A 27,304-nucleotide genomic window follows, 5' to 3' on the forward strand; every position below is an offset into this window, starting at 1 on the left:
ATGTTCTGACTTAGCTATATGGCTTAGGAAAAAATATTTAGTCGGATAGCTCCTATTGTAGATTTCAAAGGTATCTGATTAGAACAAGTAAAAGTGAAGAAATTATGAGATAGAAGAAGGAAAGTGTTAGAACAGGTTCTTGTAAGTTTTTATTTTATCAAATTTTCTGTATAGCTTCGAGATTTGATTACAGTTACTATTACAGTTGGACATTCTTAGGTTTAAATTTTGCGATACTTAAGATACCATAAAAATAAAATTACTCATTTAAGATGTGACAATCAATACATAGTTGATGAACGAAGATGTAAAGATGTAAAGATGTAGTTTAATATGGGGTTCGTTGAATGAAGAATCAATAGTTTTCTCCGGCGAAATTAACATGTTGAGTGAAAATATTGAACAGGAATTGGAAGGATAGTAATTTACTCTTTTCCACACCATCCATCAGGCAGAGTTTCTAGGAGCATTTTTTTTATGTAGTGTTATCCCCCTGGAGGCCTAATCCACCTAATTAACAATTATATATCTGAGAAACGTATTTTGCATTCGAGAGCATATTTACTTTTTACGTTTAGTTCTTGTTTCCTTCGATATTGTGTTTACTTGGCAAGTCATCTTGGTTTCACTGTATTTTTATTTCTTCTGCTACTACCTGTGTACACCATTCTTGATAAAAATTAATCACCGAATTCTGTCTAATGCATTTACCATATCTATAAAATAGTTAGTATTCATTCTCTCGTCATACATTCTAACCTAATGCTTATGTTTAATTTTGAATAATTACAATCATATCTGTGCACACAAATCTTTCACGCTCTACAATACCACTTTCTACAGTTATATTCAATTAATTATGTGCATACCTTTAGTTGTTTCCACTCTCATCACTCTGTCTTAGGAATTTCCAGCATTATCACATATCCTGAAAGTTTCCTTCAGTCACTTTCACTTTACGACTCATTGTCCAATTCAATCACAAAACCGTTATATTTATAATATGTCTAAAACATGTTCACGATTTCACCATTTATCAATTACTTTTTTGATATGTCTTATCTAGTTCATTTAAACCGAAGGTGTTATGGTTGACAATACTTCCTTCCACATATCCAAACGGTTTTTACACTTTTTTGTTACTGTCTTGCCAAGACTGCCACAATGAACCATTTTGAAATATTCAAGATTCTTATAATATTTTATGCCTTTAATTCAATTCTTTTTAAAGTAATGACTGGAAGTTCCTTTAAACCTCTTCGAGGGTTATTTTAACGCCATTTACACCCTATGCCCTGTAAGAGTGTATGAAAGGATTGTCTGTCATCCCTCAATAAGCTGCATGTCCCTAATTATTTTATGTATACTTTACATAGAGACAATTTTCTCTAAAATAATTTTATTAAATTATTTTTATATCGATTAAATAGTTTGTGTACTTAGTTTTCTTATACATTTCGTATATTTGGCCTTGAATAGAGGCAATATCAAGATGGTCAAGATTCGTCATGTACTTTGTATGTAGACGGGTTTTCTTGGATAAATTTAACGTATTATTCTTCATTTTGTAAGCGATGTTATTCACAGTACCTACAGTGATATTTATCACGGCAGTAACTCGCTAAAAAAACATTTTCAATAAAATTGTAGGGACTTATATTATTTAATATCATAGATAATTACCTCTCTAACGGAATTTACCGGCAAAAGGGGGCCTCCGTTATCTTGTTCCTTTTCGAAATAACCGAACCTAAAGCCGCAATCAATTTGTGACCCTGAATATCTATTGTTTTCTGCATTTTCAAACAAAGTAATATGATATATTACGGAGCGACATAAAATGTATCAAAATAAAGGGCTAAAATAATGTGTGCCGGTTTATAACCTGTAATAATTATAACTAATATTTTGAATAATTTAGTGTACATCATAGAAAAAATAGAAATTTCACGATATAGGCGACCTTGGGGAAATGTTTTGTTTAGTTCAATTAACTGTAGCGCTGCGATCGCAAATTGTGATTGGCTAGTTTAAATTTCTGGTGCCGCCACTAACATGAAATGTGATTGGATCAAATTGTGTGAAATCAGCATTTTCTATGGGCGTCCATTTTTATGTTTGTTGTTTGTAGGTTATGGTTTTTGTTTAGATCACGAAATTTTCGTTTTACGTTGTGCATATTTTCTGTTTTACATTAATTATTATGGAGTAATAATATAAAAATTGATGACAATGCGTCAGTGTAGTAAAAGATGTAGTGTACCGGGGTAAAATTCTACTACGGAAATTAGACATCGTTTCCCAAAGAATGATCTCGCTCCTTTTCTAAAATGGGTTGATCAAGTAAATAGTAGTAAGTTACCTGGATAAACCACAATGCAAATATATCAACGTCATGGTGTTTATTATGGACATTTTAGTGAAAAATTTAGAATTATCCTTCCATCACGAACAGGTATTATGGTAAATGCATATCCATCATTGGTTTTATCAGGTACATATAAAATTATCTATCTACTACATGTCTGTTTATATAGTGTTTGTTTACAGAAATTCAAAACCTTATGAAGATGTTAGTAGTAATAAAATTCAATTAATCTATCAAGTTGTTCGTATGCTGTCAGTGTGATGTCTCTACATAAAGAAGTCTTACAAGAAGGTAACAATTAATATAACTGGATAATTAGTAGTAATAAATACTACTTTTAATTGTAAAATATCCCTAAAATATTTGCAATACTTTAACTTTTTAGAACAATCAGTGTTCAATCATTTTATAGTAGAGGAATTATATATTTAAATTTGATTGCCTTGTTAAGAAAATATTTGTTATGGTGCCATCAATAAATATAATTGCTACTTTTAGGGGATTTATTACCTTAAAGAAATTTATTTTGTCTAAATTTACAAATAACTACATTTGTTTAACAAATCTTAACCAAGATTGCTTAAAGAATTTTGTTAGATCTATTAGAGGTCATGGAGGTAGAAACGGCATCCTTCCCCTAGTATGTTAGAGAAATTTTTAAAAGGGCTCATCACTTCAATTTTTTCACATCATTCTCCCGGAGAAAATTGTGAAGAAGATGAACATGTTAGATAACTTATATTCTTTTTTAACGGGAGATCTAGTACCACTTGAGGTTGTTAAATCACCAGTTGAGTCTATATTTTCAGTTCCAGAGAATTTTGTTCTGAGGAAAACGAGTCTAATATTGTAATTTAGTCTTATTTCAGGCTATTTAACAAAACTTCTGAAAAAGGGACAACATGCAATATTTGTCTATATTCTATATTAAGTAGTTCCACAGATTAAATACTCTAAAATCTAAATATTTTTAAAAAACACATACATTTTTAGTGTTTCAACTGTCCAATCCATAATGATTTTCAAGACCAAATTTTAAGTTATTATGAGGTGTGATTGTATTTTTGGTTTAATGAAGTTAATGCAATATCAACAGGGAAGGATTTAAAATTTACATTCAATATATCAAGATAAGTTAGAACTCTAATAGATCCCATAAAATTGATGGCACTAAACATATATGGGAAGGCGTTATAGAAGAATTATAGATATTTTAATATTGCCTAGAATAGAGTTCATAATTGTTTTTTTTTTGTTTTTTGTTTATATATATTTATATTATTTACACTTATGTATATTTGTATAGGATTTTATTTTAATAAATTAATTTTAAAATTTAAATTTGATTTTTATTTAAATACTATTGGCCAATAAAAGTAACGTCACAAAATAATCAGGGGAAATGGCAGACCAATCAAAGCAAAGTATTTTCCTTACATGTTTCTACATAACTATTTTGAACTAACCAATCAAATTCGCGTTGTCAGCGCCGCCAATGATTGGACTAAGCGAAACTTTGCCCCACTACTTACCATTGCAGTTGCACACCCCTGGTGTACATCTGACAACCGGACGGCGACCAGCTGTCAGACGGACGCAAAATTCTTGAAAGCAATAGTGATAAGAGGTTTTAACTCGTACCTATAAATTATTGTGGCTGTATAATTAACTGTAGTTTTTAGATATAGTATAATGTTAAAATAAATTATACTTGGTAGCATTTTTGTTCAATTATTTTATTTATATTAGAATTTTTTTGTATGTCAAAGCCAACTGAATTAAAACTCAGAGTCGATGCGGCAACATTGTAATGTTTCGACGTCACAAGTATCCACGACGCATTACTAAAAAAACTTTGAATATACTATAGTTGTTTCTACTTGTGATGCAGTATATACTCATCGCATGTAAACGTCTGGAGATATTCGCCGAATAAGTCTTCAATTTATCGTCTTTGATTTTTTGGTCACATCAATATCATGTATTTTAAATTGTTGAAACAAAAGAACCACAATTGGGCTATGATGGAATAGTATCGCCACATGTTTCTACAAATTTATACGGGCTTCCGCAGGATATTCTTTCAAATCCAATAACAAAAGTAATTAATGTCGGAAATTAATTTTTGAGCTTTCCACGGTTAGTACCAGTACTCACTGAAAAATTCAATAATACTGAATGGAAAACTGTTATTTCATGTAGAGAAATATAAAGGCTAGCAAATTTAATAATAGTTAGGTTAGATGTACCAATAGATATAACTGATCAAGATACATGTAAGCGCCTTTTATAAAGAAGAAAATGTAAGCGGTGTAAAGTATGAAAGATTTTATCTTCTCTCTGGGTGTTTCTTAATTCTCGTTACTATTGTCTGTTTGTTGCGGTCCAAGTTCACTGGCTGCTGTCTTTAACAGTTCTTAATTTCCTACAAACAAAAGTTTCCCTTTATATCCCCGCCCGCCTCGGCGAAACTTTGCATAACTTTTGGCTTTTGTTCGATCCTCCTCCTCCCCAATCCTCACACCCTCGCGTTTTTAAACTGGAATTAATCGGTTTTTTTACAACCCTAATGAAATCATTTTAATCCTCTAATTGGGCCAGTTTATCTTTAAACGGGTTAATTTAACGTTTCGACGGGGCAGGGGGGGACTGGCGAGCGGCGGTAGATTTGCAAAAAGCGACCATAAACTTTCTTTGGCGTGGCAGCGGCGGGGATGAGGACAGGAAGGGGCCGAGGGTTTGAAACAAAAAGTTTCACGACGCTTTCGTCTTCATCCCTGTCGCGTTTCGTCCTGATGTTGCCGACTTTATTCCCCACTACATTTAACCCTTTTCGGTGGAAAAAGTTTCGGTCCGCAAAGGCGAAGATAAAAAAGTTTAATTAAAAACACGGAAGGAAGTTTTAAGTCTTCGCTGACGATCGGAGGAAATGCCTCGAGAAAAGGGGCGACGTTTGTCAATTTCGGGGATGAGGGCATCTTATTGTCCTAGAGTCGATGTAGTGGGATGCACTACTTGAAGACGCTTATTGAGTAATGAAGTAAGCTTAGAGGCAGGTGGATTCCTCGATATTAAGATGCAGTTTTTTAGTTTATTATATTCTGTTTTGAAAAAAGGTTTTCTTATCAGAGCAACTGACTTAAAGTTTTCTTTTTCTTAAGCACGTACTCGGAACATCAGCAGCTTCAGTAATACTATATTGCTAGAGAGGCTATTATCATGGCTATCAAATTTTTATTCATTCAGAAGCCTAAGGGAAAAACACACGTTCTGTTAAAACATACTTTTTCCTTTGTGTAAGTTAATCCGCAAAGATGTATTTTGATTTAAAACCTTTATTTGTGTACAATTTTAATTAGAATACGAAACTTGAAATACAAAGGATAAAAACAAAAATAAAAACATACGATGTTTATTTATTATGAAGAGGTTTAAGTCCAGTATTTTATACCAACCAGTTTAAAAAAACATTAACTGATAGTAACAGCCAGTTTCTGGTTTAAGTTTTAATGGCTCCTGATTTTGAGAAAGACATTTGAAAGGCACTTTCGTGCCACTATTTGCCAAGGGTCTCATTGTCACTTTAAGCAGATTCGGATATGCATCTTCAATCTCTCGTTACTTTTCGAGGACATTTACTTTTGGAGTGCCTACAGGTGTAGCAATATATAAAGTAAGCTCATGTCAGCGTCGGTTTTTCTTCTTTTCATTTGTGTGTAAGGAATGTATGGTATTATTTACGGAAAAGTCGAATTCACCTTTCTTTTCTTCCTCTCAAGATGTAGCTTAAATTGATGAGTTTACAGATTTATATTATGAAATTAATTTTCCAATACTTGTCATTGCTTCCATCGTCAAGTTTATATATATATATATATATATATATATATATATATATATATATATATATATATGTATATAGCATATGTCATAGGTATAAAACTGTCGTTTCGATTCCTGACATTTTGATTCTTTTCTGGTAAAATAAATTTCTACACCGTAGAAATTGTTGATTTATAGTTGAAAAATTTAATCAAGTGATGTTGACAAGCCTCTTTTGTTGCTTTTTACAACATTTAGATAACTTTTACTGAAACTAGCACATATCGTAGTTAGGCCGAGCAGCTATATATAGTATAAGACTTAGCTATATATAGTGGATCGATAACTATTGATTATCCGATATATTGTTGCATCACAGAGAACGCACTTATTATTAACTGATAAGGTCAATTCAAATTTGATCATATAAACATCAGTTATGCCGAATTCGCTGATATCAAAAATCAACAGAGGTTCTGAATTCATAACTTCATAATTTCATATTAAGATATCAGAAGGCAACGTATTTATAATTGTTAATGAAAATTTGAACATAAGTAATATAACTGCAATTTGTCGATAATATTGGGATTTTCGATTTGCTGATATATAACAATGGACGAAGTAGGATACCAGCGCGTAGAAAGTAGTTTTCTAGAAAACGTAATAAGCTTTAGAAGAGCATTGGAATATGTCTACTGTTAAGAATACATATTCATAAATAAGGTAGAATATGTTAACAAATGTTTTTCTTAATTAGGCCGGATGTTTATTGACTGACATGTTACTTAATAATAAGATTAATTTATTTTCCAATAGGTCCCATAGAGGAAGGTCCCATGTTCACATGTTTGTGATGCTGCTCTAGATTTGAATCCTGTCATATTAAACAATACGAATAAAATTTAAAAAAAACACAAAACCCGATGAAACTAGTTGCAATAACTTTCTAGTTTTAGGAAAACAGTGTTTACGACGATCCTTCGTTTCTTTTCTGAGACGTATATGGTGGGTCTTGAGCGCAAAAAGATTCGACACGAAACACGTAAGTTTAACGGAATTTCTCTCGTACGTTCGCCGCTTTTCCGACTTGAAAGGAGATGGTTCTCGCGGGCGCCGAATAATTTTCCTACTTTGTAAGTCGAGAGCGGATGGATACGACCGCGGCGCGGCTGAATTTATTCAATGCCTCGGTTTTCTTAATATGCCGAAATTTTAAATAGGCGCCGCTCTGCTCGTTCAAAAGGCGAACCGAGGGGATATTTAGAGGGATCGGTATTGGGATAAAATGAAGTAGAAAAAATCGGTTCGGGATCATTGATATTCGCTCTCATTTCATGCTAAATTGCAGAATGTTGGCGTGTTATTTTTTCGTTCTGTTTGATTGTTTACATTTTATGAGATCTATACAATTATGGTTTAGTATATATTTTAGCGACTTTTTCAACAACTTTGATTTAATCTTGCCGTTTTTTGTGTTTTTTCCTTTCAGATAATTCTAGAAAATATATTACTAAGTCCATTTTTTAATGATTTATTGAATTTAGTTGGAATTTGCTACGAAATACTAAATTTAATTACATGGGGCGTCATCGTTTCCCCGCGCGAAGGTATCGAAATCCAATGCGCACAATTCATGTCTCATCGTGAGATATGATAATATTCATGTGTTCGTTCAAATAGACGATGGCTATTTAGGCTTTTTATGGAAATTATTGATATGGCTGCACTCAATGCCTATATCATATGTACTAAAAATTTTCCCAACTAGAAATTTAATGACCGAAGTACACGACAAATTTTTTTTAGAAAACATGGCACAACGACTTCTTATACGGTCTAAACATTGTTTCCTGTTAAATTAAAAATAGCAATAATTGTCACAAAATTTTAGTAATTACAATATAGTTTTTTCTTGTGAACAACAATGTCACGATTCAAGAAAATCCTGCTCAAAAGATTCAACATTATGTAAATTGAAGATGCAACTTTTGTGCAGGATCACGGGATAGAAAGACTAAAACATCATGCAGTACATATAAAAACCCCATTTGCAATGTCCACCAAGACGAAACTAAAATATTTTTATGTCCTGACTAAAAATAATGAAATGATGAATAATTAATAATGACTCAAAATGAAAGTAATTTTTTATCAGTTTTATTTTATATCTTTGCAAAAAGTCCTGCATAATTTACATAAGCTTTTGTAGTACTACAGTATTATAGTTACCACACACGGTCTGAAACGTAATTTGTATAACGGCTCCGGAAAGGTTAATATCTACTAAGTTCAATCCTAGCTTTCGCAGAGTGAAGACGTGTTTCTCATCAAGACGCTGGCCTCTAGAAGAGGTAGACAAAAACATAGATCTGTCTATTATCACAGAAGGAGATTAAATTCTCCTAACGTGAAGTTTTCCTAAAATGAGGAGAATATGGGTCATTAACAATGGGTGCTGTTTATTGTCCATCTAAACATAACAACAAGGCCGGACATTTCTACGGTTTCTTTGTTATATTAGATAATAAATTCATTATTGTGGGAGATTACAATGCTAAAGATCTAATACGGGGCTCAAGATTGAAAACATCAAAATGCATGTAAAAAAAATCAATTGTTTTTAATCATGTTTATTTAAGTAAAAAATACAATTTTTCTATTGAAATACATAAGAAGTTGATTTAAATGACTACCGCAATGGATTTCACAGTAAATCATAATTTTAAGTCAATCGTGTAGTCAATTTTCGATTTAGTATATAGTCTATTTAAAGTTTATTTATATATGCGTCTTCGAAATATGTGACATCAGAACGTCGCAATGTTGCCGCATCAACTTTGAGTTTTAGTTCAGTTTGTCTTTGACATACAAAAAAATTCTAATTTAAATAAAATAGTTGAACAAAAATGTTATCAAATATAATTTATTTTAACATTATAGTATATCTAAAAACTACAGCTAATTATACACCCACAATAATTTATAGGTAAGAGTTAAAACCTCTTTTCTCTATTGCTTTCAAGAATTTTATATACTTGTGACAAAAGTACGACGGCCCGTTGTCAGTCTAAGGAAAATAAAATATTGTCAAGTCTGCAACCTTTCTTTTACAAGTCCTATGCGATTGGAAACATGAAATAACACGTAAATTCCGCAGCTATTTCGATGGAAGGGGGTCTCGCAAATTATACTTTTCTATTATACCATTTCCTTTGCTATAGCTGTTCGAGATTTTCCGCGCGAGAAAGTTATCTCAAAGTGCCTTAAAGTGACGGTTTCAATAAAACTTTGCAGGAGCGGCCGACGTGCAGGAATTGCAGGATATATATCGGGGGCTAACCGGAATGCCAAATAAAACGCTGCGAAAAATCTGTTTCCAATTTTCCTGAAGGAGTCGATTCGATGGTGCACCTGATCACTTATATTTTCATGGAAGGTATGAAGAACCAATTTAGAATAAGCACATCAATGCCATAGTCAATATATTTGTAAAGTGTTTGCATAAAGAAGGATATCAACGCCATTTCATTCTTCATTCTAATTATAGGAGCTCTTACAAATTGGATTAAGAAATGGGTTTTTATTGTGTGTGATATCGATATTTTGGTTTTGGGTACACTGAACTGTTAACATCTTTGTATCGAGGTTCAGGAAGATTGACAATATTTTCACAATATAAATATTTATCTTTGAAGTGACCATTAAGTGAGTAAATTGCTCAAAGAATTCCAGATTGAAATGGGACAGAAATTCAGTCACTTAGTACTCAGGGTGGAAACACTGGAGAAATCCGCATTGGATAAAACTACCTAAAACAAGCTAGAAGAAAAACAAAAACGAGTAATTCGTTTTCAAGAATTATAACATGGAACGCAAAACGGACTAAATTAAAGAGTCCGGGAACTAGAAATATTCTTGAAAACAAATAACATAGATACAGCTCTCATATCGCAAACATATTTTTCTAAAAAAACTACATTAAAATACGGGGTTATGATGCTTGCTGGGCCTACACACAGCGAACGGGCTCGAGGCGGAACAGCTTTACTAATTAAACAAAATATAGAACACTTTGAACGAGAAGATATTAAAAATGAAGAAATACAAGCTGTGATAGTTAGCATAGAGAAAAACAGGACTGAGATAATTTTAAGTCAAAGGCCTGCTGGATTTCTACATTTCAAAAGGCATCTCATTAAATCAAATTAGTACAGAAAGCTTGTGCTATCTAACATCTGATCACATTCCAGTATTGTTAACACTAGGCGCGACAATCCTAAGAAAAACAAAAAGGCTATAGGCAGTAAGTTATAATATTACCAACAAATATAATGACTGGGAAAAATTCAAATTAATAAGAACAAATCAGTTTAAAAGTAATACTTAAAATTATAGATGATTTTGATCAAGAAACCAAAAATATAATTAAACAAGTTCGGTCAGTAGCAAAAATGGCACAATAACAATAATTTACCCTCCCGAAATTAGAGAAATGACAAAAGAAAGGCAAAAAGCCTAGAGAGTGTGTTAAAAAAGGATCAAAAGATCCAAGAATATAAACAGAATTGCTTTCAAAGATATGTAAGTGATTTAAGCCCAGAAGCAGACAAAGATTATTCGCTTTGTAAAGCAACTCGAAGATTTAAAAGACCAATTATTCGAATACCGCCATTTAAAAATGATCGAATTGAATGGGTTCGATGCAACGATGAAAAAGCTGAATTACTTAGCTAACATATTTCAATCTAATGATCTACAATTAACTCGATATATATCTAAATCTAATTTCTCCGTAAGACTAGAGTAATGATTGGAGAATTCAACTTAATAGCTCCAAATCTGTTCATCTTAATTTTGCATTGCGGCGAAATAATAAAAACTTAATTATATCACTCAATGGATGCCGTATTTCTCAAGCAAAATCAGCTAAATATCTCGGCATCCATCTTGATGGTAGATTAAATTGGAAACAATATGTTAGGCAAAAAGCAAAACACATTACAACCAAAATAAAACAACTATATTGGTTAGTTGGAAGATACTCTCAACTTGATCTAAAGTCAAAGAAATTGATTTATCAGACAACTATAAAGTCAATTTGGACCTGTGGGGTGCAAATATGTGCAACTAGCAATCCAACACTGTCAAAACAAAATTCTTCGATTAATTACCAATGCCTATCGCTACGTAACCAACGAAGAAATGCACGACGACTTGGCAATCATATGGATTTGTGAAGTTCTCCAAGATTTCGCCTTAAAATACAAAAGAAGACTACTAAATCATACTAACGTGGAAGCAATACAACTACTGCGCAATGAGCAGGATACCAAACCATACGAACTTATATAAAGGGTATACCTTTAGTGCAAACTGTAGCTTAAGTTATTATAATTTTATAATTATTTAAACATATTGACGTATTTATCTAGAACTCGTTTTGCTTGTGAATTAATCCAAGTACAAATGAAATGTACTAATAAATTAATTTATAATTAAGATTGTATAGAGCATATCTTATAAAGATGTTATCAAAAAAAAGTGAGTGAAGCCAAAAAATGAGGGGGGAAATTTCTGTTCATTCTCAGTGATAAGAATGTGAGATAAATGGTCCAAATTGAGATGATTCTATCCAATATTTTGAACTTTTTCTAGATACTGCGATGGATGACATATATACACAAGTTTTTATAACATATGCGAAGGAAATTTATTATAATCAGGATATACAGATGTAGTACGGTGAAAAAAGGGTATGGCAATGTCATACAGAGATTCTTGTGAGAAAAAGTAAAGATAGGATTTATTTAAATATCTGGGAAATTAATTAATGTCAAAATGGTAATAATTATGAATTTATAGTTTTTAGCTTTTTACAGTATTCGCTTATCATACCTTCGTCTCAAAATCCTTGGTATCGCATTTCGATTTTCGCTATATCTTGGTTTAGCTGCTTTCCTTGCTGGTTTAGCTGGTTAAGTTGCTTGCTCATGTCTCCCAAGACGTGACTGCAGAGAATATATTTTGAGAAATATACGAGCTCCAATCTTGTGATAATCTTGCAACCAATTGTTGATGAAGTGCTTGTAATCCGGTAATTTGTGGTTACCGAGAAAGTTGTGAACAACATTTTGAAACGATGCCTGTAAACTTGATACAAAAAACTCAACAAACGAACGGCGGTGATGAAGGCAAAATTGTTAAGGAAGTTTTTGCACTTGTACCTGAACAAATTGATAATGGATCACTGTCAGTACGTGATCACTGTCAGTACTGCCTTTAACTCTATACGTCAGGCTATTTATACTGTGCTATTTTTTATATTTATATTGACGACATTCATGGAGCAAAACTATCAATTATCAGAAATTGTAAAGTATACATTTTCACCAAATGACCACTCGTTCAATTTTGACATGCAAGCTTTACAAAACAATTTCGATATCCATGTCTTGTCAGTACTGTAAATACGCGCTTTGAACACATTAGTGCATTTTTTCACATTTACTGAGCATCTGCACGAACAAGAAAACTAGAACCATTCTTGACAGGCTTGATACAGATTGTAGATTTATAAACTTATTTATATATTTATAACTGCGGTTATTAAAAACACTTAGTTCGGGTAAAAAATGTTTATATTTATCTCCCTCAAATATCGGCCTTTCTTTAAGTGTATAATCCAAACTTTCCTTTTATAATGACCCAATATATTGTCAAGAAGAATAACCATAAAAATTCAACAAGGAGAAAAAAATAATGTTCTGCATTTTTAACAGCACAACTTAACCACGTCCGTCCTCCGCTCATAAATATTTTCTCCATTTCTTTCTCGTTTCCCCCCTTTTTTTTGTCACAGCACTGACTCCGTCCCGCCCACCTTAGATTTATCAAGAGCGTTTTGAATAAAAATAAAAAAAATCGAGAAATAAGAAGCGTTTGCCTGGGCGATTCCGAGTGGAAAGCTTTTAAGGGGATTATTCATTGTCGCGAAGAAATGCTTCATTTTCTCTGTAAGAGGAAATCTTTTCATAACTCCTTCGATGGCCGTCGAGATATATAAAAATTCTTTTATATCGGAGTCGGTTTAACATAAATACGCTATTGTAACCTGGGGTTTGAAATCGTTCGTCATTTAAACATTGTTTCTAGTGAAATGGTGAAAAGTTCTGTAATTTTATTGTATTTTCAGTTTTTTCTGGTTACAATGGAGGTTTGATTTTTAGGGCATTTTTTCTCTCATTTTCATTTATGACGATTATTGTGTTGCTTTGATATTGACGTAGTTAAGGAAAGGCTCTTAACGTTTTATACTTACGAGGCCAATCGTATTCGAATTGGCCCAACGAAGTATATTACTATGTCCAAAAAGTAGTATAGCTTATTTGACATCGCCTTTTTTTCAACTAAGTACATTTCACAGTACTAGACAAGACCAAATTGTTTAATACTTTTGAGTCTGTGTTCTGCTAGAATGTTACCCAAGGGTTGCGATACTTCGAATAACATGTGTAAAAGAAAGTTTTATTTGTTTATATTTTCTCAAGTTTTTCTTTCTTAAACCACAAAGACATGTACCATTCAAGGAAATCATAAATCATATATCTATGGTACTTACGATCCCATCTAGTAATTCGATAGTTTTGACCGTTTAATTTTGGGTCGTTTATGTTTAAAATAAATTATTTTTAACAAAAAAATTGAACCGACTTTAAAAAATAAGTAATTAACTCATTAATATTTTTTAAAAAATCAAACTTATACAAAAACACAAAAAAAAGGTTTTAATATAAACTATGTTCAAATAGGTTTAGGTAGAATATAAAATACGTGTAGTAGATAGGTCAAATAAGGTTTTTTGTTTATGTTTATTTAGTTATTACAAAGACTATTATGTACATATTTTATTTTAAAACAATCAAATGATCAAAACATGATTTTAAAATATTTTAGAACAATAATATTGTTTTAATGCTTAAATATTGTTTTGTTTTTCAGATGGATGTTTACAGAAAACTTAAAATGGATAACTGATGACGAATATATCAATTCTGGCTTCTAATATTCTGAGGTAAATATTTTCATTTATCAATTAACTAAAACGTCTAGTTTATGTACATTATCTCTGATTTCTTAAAAAATATTTAATTTGAATAATTCTAAATTATATAACAAATGAAACGATTGTTGATGTAAATTTTGGAATTTTTATTTTCAATATTTTTGTAATAAGTAATTGTTACTCACCATAATATAAGAGGCCATTCATCTATTAGGTAAGATGTATTGGAAGACGATTTGGGGTGTCGGGGGTCGACCATGTCTTATTTAAAGAGATTTTTGTAGTTCTTACGTAAGATCACAAAAATGGGCATAGTTGATTATTAGGTCTATTTTCTTAAAATATATTTTAGAGTCTCATTTTTGCCAACAAGCCGGTCCCGGTTGAAATTATTTTGAATTTCAAATCTCAGTTGATATTTTCTCTTAAAATAGCTCTTCTTGTGGAGTAGCTAAAATTTTAATAAACTAAATATGGTGTCCACTCTACATCAATGAAATCTAGCTACATTTATTCAAATTGGCCCTGGAGGTCATTAGCCTTAACGAATGTCTATATCTCACATCCTTAATATTCCTCTATTTGGGGCATTATTTGACTTTCAGCTTGTCTTATGTATATTTTTCTGTACTGAAAGGACACTTTTTAATTCTCGTTTTATAGTATGTTAACATTGGATATTTTTGCTCATTTTGAGGATTTCTTATTTATATTTTTTAAGCCCTACCTTCTCAAGCTGTATCTTGATCAAGGACCTCTGTAATGTCCGAGGTGATTACGTTTATTTTTTAATGATTTAATGAATCAGTCTCCAAAGTGATGAAAACTCTGTTAACTAATGAACTAATGATACGTATTTTTTGTAGTGGATAATGACACATGGAAGAATTGGGTATAAAAATTTAAAGTAGTGAGATATATATATATATATATATATATATATATATATATATATATATATATATATATATATATATATATATATATATATATATATATATATATATATATAGTGAAAGAAGAATCTGGAAAGTGCCTTAAAATTGATGAAAAAAAATGAGCCACGTTTTATCTAGTCTCCAAAATTCTTTAAAAAGTCCTTCCAACAAAGTGGATTAGTAGTGTTAATATTAGTATGGTATTATGGGTTGTCTAAAATAATTATTCTTGAAAAATGTGATTATTATCTATGATGGGCTGCTGAAATGTATTGAAATAAAATCATTTTTTGAGACTGGTGATGATAAACATAACGAGAAATGTATCACATATGGCAATGGAATGGGGAGCAGCAACTAACGCAAATTTTGGATACGAATAGATATTTAATTGTGCTTTCGCTTGTGTAGCTCTTAATACAAGTGGTCTACATTATAGGTACCGTGACAACCTGCTTATGGCTTAAGAATATTCGTGTTACTTCACAAGTGGCAAAATATATTTAACTTATTTCTCTAGCCAAAAAGTGATTGACACAGGGTGGGGAAATGCTTCGTGCATAGCTAACCTTGAGGAGGGGGACTTGCCCATGAATCGACAGGGTTAACTAGGTTATGTGTAACTGCCTGTTGGCTTACACTATTGCTGCTGACCACTGCTTATAACAAATTCATTTGCTGAATTTTTCGAGATCGATTAGTTTTGCTCGTTTTCGTTCTTCTGTCAATATTTAGACATTCGTCGGATATCCAGAGCGGTGCTTTATTTCAAACTGTTGGACATACTTTAGTGCCACCCTCAACAATTTTTTCAGATATTTGTATTTATGTGTTTCTATCAATGAAATATTTGTAGAGTTTATATTTTCCAGTATTTGAAATATATTTGTTATTTTAATTAAAAACTCCTTCTGGCATTTCGACTTCCGCCAGTAATTCCAATCGCAATTGTATGCGACTTTTTGCACTTTGCCCGTTGGGGTCGTAGTTAATGCTTTAGCGAGATAGTGGTCATATCCACAATAGGTCCTCACTTCGTTAAGCATAGAAGGAAATCGGGAGTTAAATAAAACATAATCTAGTCGAGCTATTACCAGTTTGTAAAGTTTGTACAGTATCAACTACCTGCTTAGGGCCCATTAAAAATTAAACAATTAATAAAAGGTGCACTATTCCCTCGTGTTTGAAATCGGTACCCAACTCAACTTCTCCGCAAGGAGTCATACCAACCTAACAAGTAATTATGTGGCGCCGTATAACGTTCACATAAAGGAATAAATTTATATTATCTGCAAAGTTCTGCGAGCAACAAAACATATTGTTTCATTGTAGTTTTGTTGGTTTTATCCGGTCGCAGCTTAATGAAGTTTTAGCACTGTTTACTTTTTGTAATAATTAGTCGTTTTGCCATCTTGCTTTAATTAACTTATAGTCGGGTCGAGTTTCAGACGGGTCGCCGGGAAAGGGTGGGGGCGTCGGTGGAAGGGCGGCCGTTGTACCTTCGACGTAGAATTTAATATTTTAAGCTTTAAAGTTGATTTAAGTGAATGGGAGCGAACGAAAGATAAAAGGAGAGAATAATTAGTTGAGTGGGAGAGGGTGGACTTTTGCCACGGTTAGTTTGGCTAAAAGTTAATTAACGGCATGCTCTTAATGATTTCTGTAGTTTTTCTATTGTATGTTTGTTCTATTGTATGCAGCAGACTTTTATTTGATATACATTACTAATTTGTTTTGATAGTTATATTACTATCTTAATGAGTTCGCGGAAACGCATCAATTGATCAATAACAAAATAAAATATTTGACATGAATTTAATATTTCAGTTTTAAAAATAATTTTTTTAAAATATTGTGACTGGATTTAATTCACTTTGAAGCTTTTATAGACACAGCCCTGATGTGTGCACGAATTATACGATATATATTAAGAGGGAAAGGATTAAACTTATTTTGTAAGTTGATTCGTGACTATACTAAGCTTAGGTGGAAAGAACATGTTATGAAGAAACAAGTAAAACCTTAGTATTAGCTTAAAATCTGCTTGGTTGCTGTCTGCTCGGACGATAATCCAAATCATTATTACACAATAAATTGTTATTATTTTAGTCGTTTTACTTTATTGAGTGGATAACTACGGGGTGCATTTCTTTGCGTAGAAATGCAAAATCAGCATAATTTTATATATATCAAGACAGCGTTCATTGAAGCATTGTTCATGTTCCATTTTATATTAGGATATCCGTAAAGACGTAAGGGTAATATGGTAAGTGAAAAAATTAAACGGTTTAGAATACAAAAACGTTGAAGTACTAAAACTATTGCATAACAATAGAGTTTGAAGCGAGAAAATACTTTTAAACTAATTAGTAGTGAACTAATAGTTCTGCTATTAGTAAACGAAGTACTGAGATTTAAGCTTACGTGTACTGTACTAGTGGAATCCCTCATATGCTATTTGAGGTTGAGCTTAAAATGTAAAAGGGCTTGAAGAATATTACATAGAAATAATTACTAGATGGTGTTATAATTGTCTTTAAATGAATTGGGTGCAAAAATTTAAAAAAAGGAAATCCGATTTACAGAAAGAATTACAATGTTTTAAAGGATAATCACATGCCCAAAATGAAGATAATGTTAAATTTAGTAAATTATAGTATGATTTGTTACAATGCAGTTTATTTGTTCGATTTAGCCGACTGTTATTGAATCTAAAATATTTTTGCTGAAACAATTTTATCAGACAAGCTATTATTGCTGCAGATTAGTATTTTGCAGTCCTTTTGAAAAATTGTTACAGTTATGTAGCTACGTTGATCGTTGAAAATAAGTATAACAAGTTGGCGCAAGTTTTACCGACAATAAAACACTTTTTTAAATTTTTTCCGGAAATTTCTATACAAAAAATTTGAAGAATCAAGTATCTCGATATATTTATTTATTTATTTATTTTTATGAGCTATTATTTGAGCACTATATTTCATATAATTGGCAACAGTGAATGTATGTTTAAGTCTATGGAGCTCGAGTCTATTGGCGCTACAACTAGAAGAATAGAGAAGCAAACACTAGCAAATCTATGAAATATAATAACTTTAAAAGTAATTATTAAAGTGTTGAAACATATTCTTTTGACTAAATACTGGACATCATCATCGAAATATTGCTAGAAATAAGCATAAATTAAGGAGATTTTTATGACCAGAAAAGGCATCTAGAGAAAAGTGTAAAGTGTTAAAGACCAACAATGAGAAGCCATTTTAGTCATGCCAGTAATTACTCTGGTTCAGACTGGATGTATTCTGGAGTCATTCTCCTGTCCGTAGGCTTAATGCAAAGCACTGTGTTTTGGGACCTTTCTTACGCCGTAATGGTAGGCCAGATAAATCCTAGTTGATAAGGAGGCTGTCACAATATAGACAATACTTAGAGTGTAATGCAATTTTAAAATTACATTCTTAATAACTTTTTACTTAATATAGATATTGGTTTACGTATTTAATTAAATATATTATTACATTATTTTATATTTTATATAAATATAATTTTCTACGCTGAAAAAAGTGAAAAGCTAACTTTATATATATATATTTTAACTATATCCCAGGACTGACCAGATAATAAAGGTGTGGTAGCAAACAAAATTTTCTAAATGATTTTTTCATCATTAACATCAGCATCTTCAAACTTTAGGTTCTCGGGGATAGTATTCACTTCTGACCCATTACGCTATTTTTGACGATCCACCGCAACCTAGAATTGCGTTAGTCTTCCATTTTTCCAGATCGTTCGCCATAATTTTGATCTACGTCTTTTTTTGTCTTTTGCAAACATATACATATCTGTAATGATTACAAAATAATCCAAAGTCAGATCACTATATATTCAGTCCCAAAAGAAAATAATGTATATATATGTGAAGAGTCACAGTCTTTATAAGAGGATATTATGCAGTATTAGTATCTTTTCAAGTTCTAAACTAAAAAATAAACTTGCTAACAAGCACATTTGAGACATATATTGGAAAAAATTAAGGTGTACCACCTTGAAATCGCAGTAATATATCTACTGCATAAAGAATAACATAAGGTGACCCTAACATAATATATCGAAAAATAGTATTCCAACAACCCTATCATTTTGCCCTATTATATTAACACTCTTGAAAAATATCGTTCCAAAATGCTGCTTTATTAATATACAATATATTGTTATTTACAAGCAAACTACCAAATAAAACAAAAAACTATATATATTACATATTAATCTATATAAGCCTAAATTCGGCATATTTTTGTCAAGGTCGCATCTAGGATGACAGCCAGAGCGTAAAAAACAGTCAAATGAAACTAGTAAAACCAAAAATACTAACTAAAAGTACATGACTATTTTATTCTTATAACTTATTATCTCTATTATATTAATTATCTAGTTATAAACGTATATTGCCGCAATAGCTAATTATAACTAATTAAATGACTCTGTTTATCCCATTAGAATATAGAACGGCCCGGTCATTTCCCTCTATGATAAATGTGCAGGAGCGCGCATAATATTTACACCATGCTGAAATAGAACTGAACTAGTGCCACAGTTTACGGCAACATTAACGTTAAGTATGAAAGACTGGCTATTCAGATCGGGGTTTTGTGGCTTCTAAACATCCGCCAGCTTCTTGTTCGGTTTCGGAAATACGCCATATAATATGATGGTGGTTTGCACCAGTTGGCAAAGGAATCCTTAAGCACGTTTTATTCGTGCTCTCAGTTGTGTATCGTCGTTTGGTTACTACATTTATATCTGGCAAAATCTCGTGCAGTTCCCCAATCTATAAATATTTTTGTATACGGTGAGCTATTGGCTTATTTTTGAAGTGTATGAAATTGAGATATTCACATTAGCCTTATTGATATATGATTAGGTAAATAATAATAAAAATATCGTATCATCCACTAATTTTTCACATTTTAATTTTAATCACAATTTTTAATTTTAATATTCATATTTGAATATCAAAAACAAATTTTAAATATGTGCTAACAGGTCCCCGGCCTGACGCATAGATGGCGCTACTAGAATTAAGCCCATATCTTTTTTAGTTAACCCTAACCTCAAAAGATGTGTGTATAAATTTGACAGCTGTCGGATCATTAGTTTGGGAATTATAGCATTTTGAGTGAAGCAATGTTTGTTATTGTGAAAAAAATGGATTGAAGCAAAACTTGGCTTGTTGCCGAGTTTCCGGACATTGCCCCACGAAAACCAACCATCGGTATGCTAAGTTTAGACGTAGAGAAAGGAGCACCGAAGACTATTAACGCAGTGGACGCTCAAAAGAGGTTGTTACCGACGAAAACATTGAAAAAATCCACAAAATGATTTTGAAAAACCCTACATTGATATTGAATGAAATAGCAGACACCCTAAAGATATCAACTGAACGTGTACATCATATCATTCACGAATATTTGGGTATGAGAAAGCTCTGTGCAAAGGGGGTACCGCTCGAGCTCATTTTTGACCAAAAATGACGAGCTTATGATTCAGGGTAGTGTCTAAAGATGATCAAGCGTAATAAACCCGAGGTTTTGCATCGATATGTGAAAATATATGAAACATGGCTCCAAGATTTCACTAAGTCCAATCGACACTCATCCGAGTGGACTGCACACGATGAATGATGAATTCGCTCCGAAGCGTGGCGAAACGCAACAGTCGACTGGCAAGGTTGTGGCGTCAATCAAAAGCGACTATTGCATAGCGTTATTGGACCGTTTGAAGGACGAAATCGCCGAAAAACGGTCGCATTTGAAGAAAAAGAAAATGCTGCTCCACCAAGACAATGCACCGTGTTACAAGTCAATGAAAATATTGGCAAAGATCCATGAATTGGGCTTCGAATTGCTTCTTAATCCATCGTATTCTCCAGATCTGGCCCCCAGCGACTATTTCCTCTTCTCATATCTCAAAAGAATGCCCGCTGGGAAGAAATTTTCATCGAATGAAGAGATGATTGCCGAGACTGAGGTCTATTTTGAAGCAAAGGACAAATCGTATTACAAAAATGGCATCAAAAGGTTGGAGAGTCGCAATAATCAATTTATTACCTTTGAAAGGTATTTTGTTGAATAGTTGAACTAATTTTGCAAAAAAAATGTGTTTTACTATGGTAGGCCGGGGACTTTTCAATTAATCTATTATTATATAATGGAAATACTTATGTTTTATTTAACACCTGACATATACACAATATTTATTTATTAAAAAGGTATTGAGCCACCATTTCTTCTTAGAAAAATAGAACTGTTTTTCACATAAAACTAGTGTTTGTCGGAATTAAACCGTGAGCGCGTGAGAAACTTGGAGATCACCCCAGAAGACATCTGGTCTTATCTAGCCTGATTATTGGCGTGACTGGGATCATTTTCCTTGTCGGATTTTATACTTTTGTCTTTTAGACAATAACAATTAAAAGCAATTATAAGTAAGCAATCATACATTGACGATCATGCCACGGTAGAATTCGAACACGCGACTATCGCAACAGTAGAAAGACCATCCTGTCGACTTAACTAAAGGGTCAAACAAGCTGGCTGAATAATTTCCAACGGAGTATTGTAAATTTCCTGTACAAAACAACCGTAGTTCGAATGATGTTGAGGTCTAAGTATTGTATGCAATATGGCGATATTTCGCAGCAACATGCTAGTTATACTAAGAAATTTATTATTGAGAATGCCGAGATCTTCATTCGCAGTAATGCGATTAGCAATGTAAGTGAGAGGATCAGGTGAATACGATAAAATTTCTTTTATGTTTGACTGTAGGAAGCAGACAGTCCGGATGGAATACTTCTTTTATGGTTCTCCATACATAAACCCAGCCGTTTGTTGGAAAAAATATATACGATTCATCAAGGGTCCAAGTTTTATGATCGTTGCACCATTTTTTTGCAGCGTAGCATTTTCTTCCATCATAAAGGGTTATGGAATCGCATCATTCCGTTAATGTTAGCTTTGTTGATCTATTTTTGTACTATTTTTATCGAAAGTATTTCAATTGATTGATATACGACTACTACATTTACAGGTGGGTTGAATGAATCATATTGTAAACGTTATATATAAAGGTGGCTGATGAGTATAAAGCATTAGGAGGCAATGATTTTTGGCCAGTGTCGAAGTTCCTGATTATACATTTATGGAGTTAGGTTGAAACTCTTGCACCTTGCCTATTCTCTTGAAGAAGTAGGTAATGTGGGTGAAGATCCAGAGGATCGTATTTATCAGGATATATAATGGTTATGGAATATCAATATGATGGTTGATTACTGTTGTGTATAAATCCATCACATCAGAACTTTAAAAACTGTTATTTTTATATAGTACTAGCTGACCCGACAGACTTCGTCCTGTCAAAAAGATTTGTAATGTGGCAGTTTTTGTGCCTACGTATTTTAAAAAATTCTCCTGAACAGAACCATCACCCTGGTGATAGGGTGTTGTGAATAAAAAATAATTAAATAAAACATATATAAGGATTGAAAAGTAAGTAATCGCTTTATTGTTAATCATGTGAATCATAATTATTATTATTATTATCATTATAATAATAATATATCATATCACATATATCAGACGAAAATCTCCTGCTAATAAAATCATTGCACCACCAAATCGGTTATTATTGCTACGTAGATCTTTTAAGGTTCTGTCTAAAGCCTCCAAAGATTTTTTATGTGCCATCGTGCATTCATCCCAAACAATCAATTTACATTGCTGCAAAACCTTTGCCATTGCAGAGTTCTTCGAAACGTTGCAGGTTGGAGTTTCATTGCTTTGCATATTTAATGGCAATTTTAGTGCTGAATGGGCTGTTCGACCACCTTCAAGCAAAGTTGCTGCGATTCCCGACGAAGCGAGTGCAAGTGCAATTTTATTTTGTGAGCGAATTGTTGCTAATATTAATGAAATAAAAAAAGTTTTTCCTGTACCACCAGGTGCATCTAAGAAATAAATCCCTCCAGTTTCATCATTTGTTACTTTCATAAGAGTTTCAAATACATACTTCTGTTGTTCATTTAACAGTGGAAGATTTGTTTGAATTTATTCTTTCAAAGCGTTGAGATCATACAGTCTTTCTCGATGCAACTCTTGGTTAAAAGCGTCATGCATTGGACGATTGGGCGCGGTCAGGCCTAATTGAATTAATAGTTTGTTTGACATTATCAAGCACATGTCCTCAATTGAAATCAATGCTTCATTGTAAATTTCTTCACTGATTTGTATATTTGGATTTCCCATTCTATTCCGTATTTGATACAAAATATCATCACACATATAATCTTTGTACTTGATCCACAAATCAATTGGGTTTGATGGGAAGCATGTAGATATGATTATAGAAAACAATGTTCGTATTTGATGAGTGTGTGATGATATTACAGCATCATTGAGAGTTTGATCCCAATGAGCGTCATTTTCAAGCAATTGCAAACGTTGACAGGCTTCTCTGTAGGATCCACACAATTCACCATCAACAGTTCGTAACTATTAGAATGATGTTGGGCCACGTACATTGACTAATAGCAGTCGTAAATAAAAACATTCATCATTGCTTGGATGTACTGAATAAATCCGGCCAATCGCATCGGTGGAATATACATCTGTATATCCTGGAACTGGTTTTCCTTGTTTCCGTCGTATAAATCTCCTTGAGGATTGATTCCAGGTATAATATTTTGGCATTTCAGAATATAGCAATGTTTGTGCGAAATCATCGTTTTGGCATGTCTCAAAAAAACTGGTTAATGTAGTAGATGGTGGCTGAGCAGCTCTTTGTACTGCGTTCTGTGCTGTAAAATACACTCTTTGTCCATTTTCTAAATGCACAGCTAAGTGAACAACAGAAGGGTGTCTCTCATGAATAGGAAAAGAAAATATTCGCCAAACTGCTTCATTACTACTGACATAGCGGCCCATTTGGTATTGGGTAACTTCATCATTAGAATTCTCTGCACCAATTCCAATCACAGCCATATCACTCCCTTTGGTTACATATTTGCAAATGTATTTAATCGATTTCACTGAATGGCAAGATTCAACGTTGATGTGTGCTTTGAATGTCTTTGATAAAATGGGTGAATATGGAACAATCCAACGATTATCTATTTCAATATCTTGTTAATTTAATTTGACAATTGTTGATTTTCCATTGTCTGCTGTCGATCTGCGACGATACAATGGATAACCGTCATTACCAGTAATTGTTTCCGATATTAATGTCCGTGGATATCGTTTTGAACATTTACCATCCATCATACACGGTGAATTTTGATTAAGAGTTCCACAGGGACCATGTATCATGTTTTTGATAACTACCTCATGCAATCCAGGATCTACTTGTACATTAGGGATTTCAGCTGATATCACTGCATCAACTTCATTTGGCCTTATCTTTTCAACCAACCAAATCAAAATGTGTGCATGTGGCAATCCTCGTTTCTGCCACTCCACAGAATACATCCAGCAGCGTGTCTCACCAAACACATTATGTTTTACGATGAAATTCATTAAAGATTTCAACTTTTGTCTAAAGACTCTGGCTGTAATATCATGACGATCAATGGATGATTTCCCAGGTAATAACTCCTGCTTAATTTCTATCCATTGCGGATTGAATGTAAATGTGATGAACAAATCTGCTGTACCATAATGACGAACATACGACATGGCATCTTGAGCATATTCGTGCATATGCCGAGGGCTTCCGATGTATGTTGCTGGAAGAACAGTCATCCGACCGACATTCTGTGCATTTCCATCAGTATTAATCGCATCTCGAAGGTGAATATACTCTTCAGATCGGAGTTTGGTTTGATTCAACCTGATGAATGTTAATCTCTCCGTTTCAATTTTAACATACATGTCATCAACATATTTGTGATATAATCGCCGACATTTCAATATGTGATTATCTGCATTTTCCCGAATCATTAGGCGGTATGAATAATAGTTCATTGAACTGACTTTTTTGTTGGTTTCAGAACCTGTAAACAGATTTTGTTTTAATAACATTCAAATATAAAATTAAAATACATAATATAGTGACTGAGATATTATCGCCATAGCTAAACTAATATTTTAGTTACCTGTAATGGGATTTATCATTTTTATTGATAAATCGTAGCCATCTTCACCTTGCCAAAATATAATGGGATATTGCAGTGCATCATATGAGCGGTGTGTTTCCTTTATAGGTTGTAATTGAAAATTCCGACGATGTAAAACAATATCACGGGATTCCAAGTTTTCTCCAACTACAACGATAGCAACTTCATCAATAGTTGGTGCATTAAAACGTCTTGTATGTTGACCTGCAGGTGTTTTATCAGCTCTGATTACAATTTTGTGATTATCGGATGGCATCAGATCCAGGGCAGTTTTAAACAATATAATCAATTGATTGTGTTGATGAAATAAAGTTTGTAATTGTTCTACAATAGACCTTTTTACTAAATTGTTATGTGCACAACGCAGATCAATTTCTTGTGGTGAATTGCCCATAAAATAAATTTGCAGGAATTTGTTGTCGCTATCTGACACTGGTAACAGTGAACCTGCTCTGTGATATATTTGCCCTTGTATCTGTAAATAAAAAAAATATTATGGTGTGGTATAAATTAATGGATTGTCAATGATCAAACTTAAATAATATTTGATCTTAAAAAGTATATATTTAGTTTTAACTAATATCTATCAAATATAAAATATAATAAAAGTGTCACTGAAACTGAATCACCATATAATATGATGACTAAGTGATATATTTCGTAATGATTAAGAAATTGAAGATTAGTAACACATCTTAACTTTGGTGACAGAAAATTTTGTTCGCTAAAATAATTATGAGTAACTGCTCTAATACATACCTTGAAAGTTGGCATAAAATTTTCCCGAACTGCATTTGTTGCCCCAAATGAAGTCATTTGAAAGCAATTGTTATATAGTTGAATATGTGTCAAAAAGTGTATAGAATCTGTTCCTATTCCTGAAACCAATGAGTACAATGGTTCTGGTGGTGGATCCAATTGTATCAATTTCACTTTACCATTTGCGCAACACAATCCATTGGCTTCGTTTTTGTATTTTAATGCCTTACAGTGTGAGCAAACCAAGTTCATAGAACCAATAACAACACATTGGTAGTTACTGTAGTCAATTGACACATCGTAACTGAAAGCAGCTGGATTCAAACTTGCGCGATTATTAGTTGAATGTCGCGCTCGCGCTTCACGCGTTTGTGATATCCGAATTCTTTCACGTTCATTTCCGTCGTCACGTTCTTGTGCAGTACGATTAGATCGGTAATTAGCTTGGTTTATAGCATTTCTGGTTCTTCTACCTAAATTGCTTCGTCTTATAGGAGGCATATCAAATATAAATTATTTTTTCACTAATCACGAACTAAACAAACACTAACTAACTAAACACTCTGCACAAAACACGATATACGAATTTGTTTCGTGTATCACTTGACAATTCATCTGTCATCTGTCAAAAGTCATCTGTAACAGACAACTTTTTTTTTTAAATTTGATATGACTTGAACTCAAATCCTTTTAAGCCGTACGAATTGTTTTATTTATTTAAAATTTGAATTAAATTTTAAACAAATAAAAAATTTTAAATAAATAAAACAATTCGTACGGATTAAAAGGATTTGAGTTCAAGTCATATCAAATTTAAAAAAAAAAAGTTGTCTGTTACAGATGACTTTTGACAGATGACAGATGAATTGTCAACTGATACACGAAACAAATTCAAACAAAAAGGGCTATTTTTAGGGTTTTTCCAGCAATAATTCTAATTTTTCTCGCCGTAAAAACCATCCCTGAACTTCAACGAACATTTTAAAAAAAGATTTGGCCAAATTGGTCCAGGCGTTGTTGAGTTATGCGCTTAGGAACATATTTTGCGATTCATTTTTATATATAAGATTGTGAAAGAATGTGAACGATGTTGATACTGAAATTGCTTAAATTTAAGTAAATTGATTTGATATGTTTTTACAAATATTTTTTTGGGTTGTCTTGTGTAACGTAAATAACGT

At 32.6% G+C, this 27,304-nt stretch overlaps 2 protein-coding genes and 1 long non-coding RNA gene across 5 annotated transcripts in view; 2 read left to right on the forward strand and 1 right to left on the reverse strand.

The window, feature by feature from the left end:
- Positions 1–27,304, forward strand: part of Csgalnact (Chondroitin sulfate N-acetylgalactosaminyltransferase) — a 360,415-nt gene that overhangs the window by 67,091 nt on the left and 266,020 nt on the right. The window contains exon 2 of one of the 2 annotated variants that reach the window (XM_076401496.1): positions 14,192–14,264. The exons of the other annotated variant lie outside the window; for it this stretch is intronic. Coding sequence (XP_076257611.1) covers positions 14,227–14,264 — 38 coding nt within the window. The 5' untranslated portion in view covers positions 14,192–14,226. The remainder of the gene's footprint in view (positions 1–14,191; positions 14,265–27,304) is intronic. 2 annotated transcript variants of the gene reach the window in all.
- LOC143196549 (uncharacterized) lies at positions 2,121–2,862 on the forward strand. Its single transcript, XR_013005760.1, has 2 exons — positions 2,121–2,494; positions 2,551–2,862. It is a non-coding gene; the product is annotated as an uncharacterized LOC143196549 (long non-coding RNA).
- Positions 24,227–26,739, reverse strand: LOC143194789 (uncharacterized). 2 transcript variants are annotated; one of them, XM_076401499.1, is made up of 4 exons: positions 26,303–26,739; positions 26,124–26,242; positions 25,344–25,839; positions 24,227–25,241 (listed from the first exon to the last, which is right to left on the reverse strand). In XM_076401499.1, exons 1-4 carry the CDS (start codon positions 26,622–26,624, stop codon positions 24,376–24,378), a joined length of 1,803 nt encoding a protein of 600 aa, XP_076257614.1. In that variant the 5' UTR covers positions 26,625–26,739; the 3' UTR covers positions 24,227–24,375. The 2 variants fall into 2 exon arrangements, with proteins under 2 accessions (XP_076257614.1, XP_076257615.1); XM_076401500.1 differs by having other exon boundaries at positions 24,283–24,421; positions 24,504–25,241; positions 26,124–26,726.

Source organism: Rhynchophorus ferrugineus, unplaced genomic scaffold, assembly GCF_030347505.1.
Source record: "Rhynchophorus ferrugineus isolate W39M unplaced genomic scaffold, kcgeb_rfMv2 rfM4, whole genome shotgun sequence".
NCBI classification, from domain to species: Eukaryota; Metazoa; Arthropoda; class Insecta; order Coleoptera; family Curculionidae; genus Rhynchophorus; species Rhynchophorus ferrugineus.

Bases quoted from the DNA above. Each gene is read 5' to 3' on its own strand.
- LOC143194789 (XM_076401499.1), bottom strand. From the start codon at position 26,624: ATGCCTCCTATAAGACGAAGCAATTTAGGTAGAAGAACCAGAAATGCT. The intron at 26,243-26,302 runs GTAAAGTGAAAT...CATTGGTTTCAG, and splicing joins TGGATTGTGTTGCGCAAATG to GAATAGGAACAGATTCTATA. The intron at 25,242-25,343 runs GTAACTAAAATA...ATCTGTTTACAG, and splicing joins AATGATAAATCCCATTACAG to GTTCTGAAACCAACAAAAAA.